Source organism: Octopus bimaculoides, chromosome 3 (assembly GCF_046866305.1).
Source record: "Octopus bimaculoides isolate indiv1 chromosome 3, ASM4686630v1, whole genome shotgun sequence".
Lineage (NCBI taxonomy): Eukaryota > Metazoa > Mollusca > Cephalopoda > Octopoda > Octopodidae > Octopus > Octopus bimaculoides.
This window is the reverse complement of record NC_142930.1, coordinates 133841037-133850417: the sequence shown is the minus strand read 5'-3', so window position 1 is coordinate 133850417 and position 9381 is coordinate 133841037. Positions and strand designations below refer to the sequence as shown.

Here is a 9381-nt window from a genome sequence, read left to right as displayed (position 1 = left end):
TCGCAAATAGCCAGCTATATATATATATATATATATATATATATATATATATATATATATATAGGTAAATGATAGGGTTGCTTCAATATTTCAGGGGTAGTCTGAAGTATCTAAGCAACCAGGGGATAGTTAAATCCGAAGGCACTCCTGGTAATTACTTGTGTGGGTACCGTCTACGTTAGAAGGTATCCAGAGGCAGGTAATTTTTTGTTTAAACCGCAGTTTATAATCATAATTATGTGGAGAATGGAGGAACAAACACAAGAAGAAGCAAGTCAATTGGGCTAGTTAGCCATTGATTTAATTATGTGGAGATTATATAATGAGTCATTTACGATCGTTTCGATGTGCCAAATGGTTTGGCAGATCTCTTCAGAATGTTGAGAAGTATGTTAAAGTATATATATAAATATATATGTATGTATGTATATATATGTATATATATGCATGTATATATATATATATGTGTGTGTGTGTGTGTGTGTGTGTGTGTGTGTGTGTGTGTGTGTGTGTGTGTGTGTGTGTGTGTGTGTGTGTGTGTGTGTGCATGTGTGTGTGTATGTGTGTGTGTGTGTGTGTGTGTGTGTGAGTGTGAGTAACACTTATTCGGTAGCCATGATAAAACTCCAAGTTTCATCATGGCTACCAAATAAGTGTCACATATTTTTACAGATAATTCCTCTATTTACATAATATCAAGGGCTCTTTATTTCTTTTGTTGTCCTTTCTATCAATACATATATATATATATATATATGTATATATATATATATATATATATATATATATATATATATATAATCGTGGCAACGAGATTTGGCTGATATGTGGTCATCTAACGAGGTCTAGTTGACTGGATCCAAGTGATATCGAAGTTCCGAGGCCCGATTCTCGATACTTAAGATTTATTTCTATGCTTTATGCGCCTACTTGAGAGGATCCTCTAAGGTTATTAACGCTATATTCAGCGTTCAAACAAGACATCCACGTCATGTTAGATATAAGGATTGCCTTTTTGGTATTAGTGCTGATTCCGTCACTAAAACTTCATTTTTATAAGCTTGAGCCTATTTCCGACATAAGAGTCTAAAAGGATGTTGATATTCCATATATCGTGGCAGCGAAGTTTGGCTGATATGCCGTCACCAACTAGCTCATATTGATGAAATCTAGTAGACTAAAATCACGCGATATGAGAGTTCCAGCGCCCATAAAACATGATTCTCGTCTGCTAAGATTTGTGATTGTGCGGTTATGCACCATGCGCCTACTTGAGAAACTCTCTCAGAGCTAATAACGCACTATTAGGGATTCTAACTAGACATTCACGTTAAGTTGGATATAAAGATTGCTTTTTACAGATTTTTTTAACTGAATTTTTTGATGGAGATAAAAAAATGTAACTTGTTTGAAGTAATTTTAGTTTGACAACGTCTATCTTCTGAAATAACATGCTAGAAATGACCGGCAACAACATCTATATCAACTAAGGTTTGAAAAGTAAAGTTTTGTTTTTTGCTGAAGTGATTAGCAGTTCTATCAAAAGATATAACAGCTGTTGATAAGTTTTCTCAAAGTTGGAAAGAGTTTCTTGAAAATAAATTAAATTAATCTTGAACTTTTCAAAATGACCTCGTAATGCCCTGTTCGCTGATTATTGATCTAAATTGTCAGTAATTAAAGGTAATTAAAAACTTTAGTAAATATATTTTGATATATTAACTACATGTTCTTCCTATCCGTGTAAAAACATTATCTTTCGGAGACATAAACCTAATAATGAACGGTGTGCAGTTAACTACAAAAATTTCCGTTTATTTGGATGTCATATTCCATCGAGTTTAGTACGATTTGTTCTAGAGCTACAATGACTAAAGTAAATAGTTAGGCTAATACATTGCTGTTTCAGTGATATTCACCATGGTAATAACGTTCACTGTAGTTGCTTTCGTTAATGTTAAACTAATCTCAAAACTTCAGATATCTTATTTCACTCGTACAAAAAAATATTTAAATATTACCTCCGCAGGCCTTGCTTCCGACTGAGATAGTGTCTAATGCAATATCACCTTCATATGAAGTTCCCTTTGTAGCAATAAATGAGATTACACTTATGTCTCTGGGAATATATACACATGATTTGTGCCAGTAAAATCCTTGATCTCCTTCTTTTATCCATACATCTTCATACTGAGAATCATTATAAGTAAATCTGACACGTAGATTACCAACAGTACTTCCATACATATGGTAAGCAAATGACAGCATTTGTTTTCGAACATCAGAAACTGCAAAGTTCAACAGTGTAGTATCGTTAGGTGACCCATACGATGCTTCTGCATATAGGTAGTATCCTGTAAAAAAGTAGAATAATTTATTTGTAATTAAGAAAATATCATTAAAAATTACTTGATGGGCAAAAAGCCCAAGAATTGGAAAAACTTTAAGTCTATATTAAATCAAAAGTCCATTACCAAGTCAATGAAATCCTTTAGGAGCTAATTACTGAGAAAACCGCGGAGGATCCTCCCTTGGAATAGATTATATTACTGTTAAAAAAAGTTTCCAATTTTAATGCTCCTGGACAAGTCGGTATTCCCATAGAAGTGTAGAAGCATGGTGGTAGACAACTTATAAGACAGCTCTGTAAATTTCTTTGTTTGATCTGGGAAACTGGATCTGTTACCTATCAGTCGAAAGAGGCACTTGTACAAAAACAAGGGAAAGAAGAGTGTATGCGATAATCACAGAAGAATAAGTTTATTGTGAATAGCTGGAAGATTTGTGTGGGTGCTTCTTAAACGCATCAGTAAGCATGTAATAAACAGCATATATCACGAATCTCAATGTGGGCTTCAAGCTGGAAGAGGCACAGTCGACGCGATATTTGCCCTCCGACAAGTTCAAGAAACAAGAAAGTGAACAGAATATCAACTTGTACAAGGAATGATGGCAACAATGATATCTAGTAGTCAATGTTCAGAGACATTTTCTGTTGCCACCGGAACCAAACAGTGATATATGTTTTTAGCGCCTGTACTCTTCTATATTTTATTCAATGATGCTTCAACATGTTTTACAGGGATTCCTATGAAGATGTTCAATTTTTAGGGATAGTTCTCAATGCACCTATAACTACTGGAATATATTTTTTACTTGCACTTTCCATACTCTCTGTAATTCATTGGTTACTTTTCTATTTTCTCTATACCTCTCATATTGATTTTCTCATCATTTGGGACTATAAAGTCAATTATCTGGCACTTTTTATTCTCTTTATCTACTACTTTCTAAATCAGACCTTCTAACTTCTCTTAGTATGTCGGTCTGAACATTTAAGTCCCACAACATCTATATTTTTTACTTCTAGTACTTTATTAGGTTCATGATCATGTATCAATATGTTCCAATCATAGCTTTCTATCTAGCTCCCAGGGGATTACTGTCTTTCTGGGCCAGCATGTTACATTCACTTATTTTATGAGTAACCTTTTCCTCATATGATTTGCATAATTTATACTAGGAATCTACTTGCTTTTTGTCTTCCTTGGCCTTGGCATATATCCAATTAATCCTCAATACTTGATCTTGTATTGTTACTAACAAACTTAATGTCTCTCTTTAAGCCTTCCTTTCTGAAACCATATCCATGCCTCACTACAACTGTTTGTTGCAACTATCGTTAGAGATCTACCATGCAAAACCTTCTCCTGACAGTCATATAACTTCTATCCTCTCTTTCAGGTTTTTAACTTAATTTGGCATTTTGGTTTTGCTATGACTCTTGTAGGTCTTAATAAACTTTATACTCTGCTACCTACATAGGAGGCTATATCCACTCTAGCTAACTCCACGCAGTCTCCTACTGATATTAACACTCTTCCACCTTCATTTCTAGGTAAGTTTAATCTTGCTACTCCTGATCTTGGGTGAAGTCCTCCATTTATATTGAATTCCTTCCTTACAAAAGCTGCTGAGTATCTAAGTATTGACTCTGAACAAGTATTTACAGCTTTCACTAGGTTTGGACCATTTAGCTTTGATTTCATTATCTTTCTCACCCTTCGGATGTACTTCTTCTCAATTTTCGTTTTCATTTCTGTAGTTAGTGCTCCGTCAGATTCTAATACTCCTAGATACTTACAACTCTTCTTTCAATGATTTTAATGTCTGGCCACCTGGTAATTGGATGCTTTGTTGTTGACTACCTGTCCCCTTTTCATAATTAATATTGCACATTTATCTATGCCAAATTCCACGTCTATATCTTTGCTGAAGAGTTTTACAGTCTGTATTAAGGAATTTATCTTTTTCATTCTTACTAAAAAATTTCAGATCATTCCTACAGAGTTAATTTTTCCATTACTATTTATGAACTGATACTCTGCCTTTGCCTCCCTCAATATCAAACTAAGGAGATCAAGCATAAGAGAAATATGAAAGGGGATAATACCTCTCTTGATATCAAATTACTCTAAGATTGTGTCACCTGATTAGAGATCTACATTTTATTTCTTCTTGCTGAGGCTAATTAATTCTCTCATGTTGTCTGCTATACTGAATATACTCAAACATTCACTTATCCATGATTGTAAGATCATGTCATAGGCTTTCTTATAATCTATCCATTCTATTGTTAGATTTTTCTTTCAAGCCTTTACATTATTCAGAACTGCTTTGTCTATGTATAGTAGTTTATACGCTCCTCTACTCTTCTACCTGCAAACTTTCTGTTCTTCTAACAATAAACTATGGTTGTGAAGGCGCTCATAAATGCTCTCTGGATACATTCCTGTTAACAGCTTTCACACTAATGGTAAGCAAGTAGTTGATCTATAATTGCTAGCTGTATTACCTTTGCTTTTGTCTTTCATAAGGAGTACTAATCCCCCTTTAATAATCCAGTTTGTTATCATTCCTGCATTAAGGCAATCTTGAAGTTGTTCCCTCACCCTCCGAAGCTACTAAATTTATTTAACCAGTGCCCTTGAACTATAATTGGTCCTGAGCCCTTCCAATTTAGCATTTTTCCTAACACTTTATTCAATGCACTAGTTAGTCTTAGATCTGGCTGCTTCTTACTCTTCTTTCCATAGTCTCTTTAACCATACTACATATTCATTATGATTGACTGGCTTCTCTCAAATATTTCTCCAGAACGTTTTAGCTTCTTCTGCATTAGGTTTCTCACCTTCAGTAGTTCGTTCTCCACCTCCACTATGTAGTTAGTTATAAAATCTTCTCTGGTCTGTCTGAAATATTCTATTCGGTTGATACTGATCAATTCTTTTCTGATATCTGGAGAGCTTCCCTGCTATTGCTATGATACGTTGTTTCAAATCTTCTATTAATGTCCTAGATCCTTTTTCTTTGTCTTAGTATTTTTACTCAAGAGAAGATTTGAATCTTGTGTTTCCTAACTTGTTCACTTTGCGTCTTCTATTCTACTCTGATCTTGTCTTAAAGATTTTATTTAATTTTGTAATCTCCTGTTCTGTACTTGCTCTTTTTTAGTCTCTCCTTGCGGAATATCTAATCTTCTAGTAACCACTACCCCCTCAGCATAGATAGATAAGTTAGTGTCTCCTATAATTTTAATATCTAACCTCTTACATTATTTACATTATTTACAATTGACGGATATTTATCCTCGTCTTTGTTGTTAACACAACGTCTCTGCTGATATACCCTCCAGCCTTCATCAGGTGTCTTGCGGAAATTTTGAACCTGGGTTCTCATTCCTTAGGTATCTTTCGATGTTGTTATTATTATTATTATTATTATTATTATTATTATTATTATTATTATTATTATTATTATTATTATTATTATTATTGTTATTATTATTATCATTATTATTATTATTTTATGTTTGACTTTTGTTTTGCATTTGTACAAGTTGGATCCAAGTCTCACCCAGAGACCTCAAGAGACAACAAGTTAGAAGTTCATGTTAGGTGTTATGCCTAGGGTACCATATATTTGGATTTGTACAGTTTTGTTCAAGTTTATATCGATTGGGACAGTCATATCAATGAGGAGGCATGATTTTTGTCTGAAGTCTTTCAGTATGATGTCTGGCCTATTTGCGTCTATCTTTCTGTCAGTTTGAATGGTGAAGTTCCAGAGGAGTGCAATGTGATCATTTTCAAGTACTGGGGGTGGTTTGTGTTCCCACCAGTTTTTATCATGGGGCAAGTCCAGGTTTTTGCATATTACCCAGTGAATATATTGTGCAGCTCTATCATGCCTGTTGAGATACTCTGTAGGCGCAAGCAGACTGCACACGGAGACAACATGATCGATGGTCTCATTTTGTTGTTGGCATATACAACATAATGGGGAACTGCCGTTCTTTAATATGTTGACCTGATAGTTCTTTGTAGGTAGGCATTGATCTTGGGCTGCTATGATAAACACTTCTGTTTCTGATTTCAAGCCAGAGGTCATTAACCATTGGTGGGTAAGGGCTTTGTCAATATCTGCATTATTCGCTCTCTTTGGGTATTTGCCATTGAGAGGTTTTCCATGCCATTTTATTTTTATTATTATTATTATTATTATTATTATTATTATTATTATTATTATTATTATTATTATTATCATTATTATTATTATTATTATTATTATGTACATAATTCTTCATCTCTTAAATATAGAACTGTATTATCTATCCTCCTGATAACAGAATCTGCTCGCCTCGTCATATCTAGCAATTTCCTTCTGTTGGTACATTTTAATGCTGGCAATCTTTTTCTTACTTCTTTACACATTACTTCCTGCAACTCATCTAAAATCTTCGGATCTTCCTCAGTTATGTCACTGGTGCCAGTTGTTTCTTTCTTATTGGTAGTGCTATTATTTTTTCCTTTAGGTTCTTCTTTGGTTTTAGCTATATCTCTTATGTTGATTGTTTTTCTCACTGCCTGGTCTTTTTTTCCCAGGTCTCTTGTGATCTCTTCTACCTCCAATTCTGTCATCCACTTTCTTCTCTAACCAAAGGGTTAACATCCTTTTCCTATAGCCCCTTCTTTCACTGCACCACTATCCCGTTGTCTTTTGCTGGTCCCCTTCCTCCTCCTTCCTCTATTATCTCCTGATACTTTCTTAGGATAACAGCTGTGGTCATTCTGCATCTTCACTGAACAGCTGCCCAACGAGAGACCTTCTTTTAATGGTCCAACCTCATTTTCGCTGTTACAGAGTTCTTCGAAAACACCTGTCTCTCATAAACTGAGGTAAGGTAATGTTCGTCACAATCGTCATCACCACTATTATTTCTCAACAGCTGATAGTTTCACGTAACTTTCTTTTGCATCACTTACTGCACTTTTGCACGGGTGAAGTGTGTGTGCTTCATTTTTTGTTACCTGTGGAATATTGTATTGCATCAGTATGTTTTGTTATGGAATTTGGTTTGAGTCTTCTATTGCATTAGTCTTTGTGTTGTATGTTGTTTGTGCAGCGCAGTTTGTTTTCTTCTGTTGGGCATCGGACTTCTATTGTTATTAATATTGTTATTATTCCTTCGTAACACAGTGTAGTTAAAAAATGCACCGGAGTCTTTAGTCATCTGTCAAGTCACAACAACGACCTCAGACAGATAATAATGCCGGCACATTTTCCAATGTAGATATTGGTCATCTCTGCCACGTCTTGATTTGTACTCTACAGGTTCTAAAACCTAAATCCAGAGGTTAGATTGTTCACTGTTTCTATCCTATCGTTGCAGTACTGGCACTTTGGGTCTACACTAATTTTCATCACATTGGCTTCATAGATCCGGGTCAATAAGCTCTGACCTTCAGCAGCCAAGATAAAGTCTTCACTCTCTGCCTTTATCCCTGATCTCCGTAGCCGCTGATGAGTGTGTTTCTGGTTATTATTATTATTATTATTATTATTATTATTATTATCATCATCATCATCATCATCATCATCATCATCATCATCATCATCATCATCATCATCATCATCATCATCATCATCATTATTATTATTATTATTATTATTATTATTATTATTATTATCATCATCATCATCATCATCATCATCATCATCATCATCATCATCATCATCATCATCATCATCATCATCATCATCATCACCATCATTATTATTGTTCAGTAGTTTTATTTTTATAACGTGCTTTCACTTCACTACCGAGCGCAGCTCTGTGCGCCTTGGGTATGTGCTGTGGTTTGTTGTGGTGCTCTTATGTTTACTGTATTGAAAGTGTTTTGCGTAGAATGTGTGCAGTACCCAGTAGTGCAATTTTCTGTATGTTATATATATTTGTAAGTCCTGGTGTTTTTGTTATGTATTTGTCTGAATATTTTTTTATTATACCTAAGGCACCTACTATGATAGGAATTGTTTCTGTTTTTAGATTCCACATTCGAGTTATCTCTATTTCCAGGTCTTTGTATTTCGAAAGTTTTTCCATTTCTTTTAGAGAAACGTTGTCATCTGCTGGTATTGATACATCAATTAGAAAGCATTTTTTTTCTTCATGATCTTTGACAACTATATCTGGTCTATTGGCCTTAATTTCTCTATCTGTGTGTATTGGCATATCCCAGAGTATGGTTGCTTTCTCGTTTTCTGTGACCTTTTCTGACGTGTGTTTATACCATCTGTTTTCTGTTGTTATTCCATAGTGTTGGCATAGCTTCCAGTGTATATAGGTCCCAGCTCTGTCGTGTCTATGAATATATTCCTTCTTAGCCAGGACTGGGCAGCCAGAGATATTATTATTATTATTATTATTATTATTATTATTATTATTATTATTATTATTATTATTATTATTAGAGAGCAGTGCATGCCATCAAAGTGACACTGGGGTAAAATATACGAAGCCCTGCATACCCATCATGACTACCCGTCTGATAAGGGTACACCAGGCACATGCATCACAACCATATGTGCGCGACAAGGTGATCTCATATCAAGATAAACAGTGCATGACTTCGCAGGTGGGGGCCAGTTAGAATTTTCTTCAGGTCGAGTAGCCCATCCCGCTCAAAAGGTCTCTGAATAAGGTTTGTTTAAGGATGTTGAGCAAAACACCCATGTTTCCAAAGGTGAATTATTCAAACCCCAAAGAATTCCTCTCAACACATGGCTATGACGCTACCATACTACTTCTGCTCGTGATCAGAGATGCACATATTGTCAGCCACCATGGGATATGCTCAACTGGTTAAGGTCAAACAACTGACAGGCAAATCTGTGGTATTGAGCAGAATATTTGCTGTAGCCTATCTTTTATACCAATACAAAACAATGTACATGATAACACTTTCAATCAATTAAGATCAGAGGCCATGAGAGTCAGTGCCTGGTACTGCATTATTATTCAGTAGTTTTATTTTTATA

The 9381-nt window shown here is 34.9% G+C and overlaps 1 protein-coding gene across 7 annotated transcripts in view; it reads right to left on the bottom strand.

The window, feature by feature from the left end:
* LOC106881162 (MAM and LDL-receptor class A domain-containing protein 2) overlaps positions 1-9381 on the bottom strand; it is a 232956-nt gene that overhangs the window by 139534 nt on the left and 84041 nt on the right. For all 7 annotated transcript variants that reach the window (XM_089349698.1, XM_089349694.1, XM_089349695.1 and 4 more), the window contains one exon: positions 2022-2354. In XM_089349698.1, coding sequence (XP_089205824.1) covers positions 2022-2354 — 333 coding nt within the window. The remainder of the gene's footprint in view (positions 1-2021; positions 2355-9381) is intronic.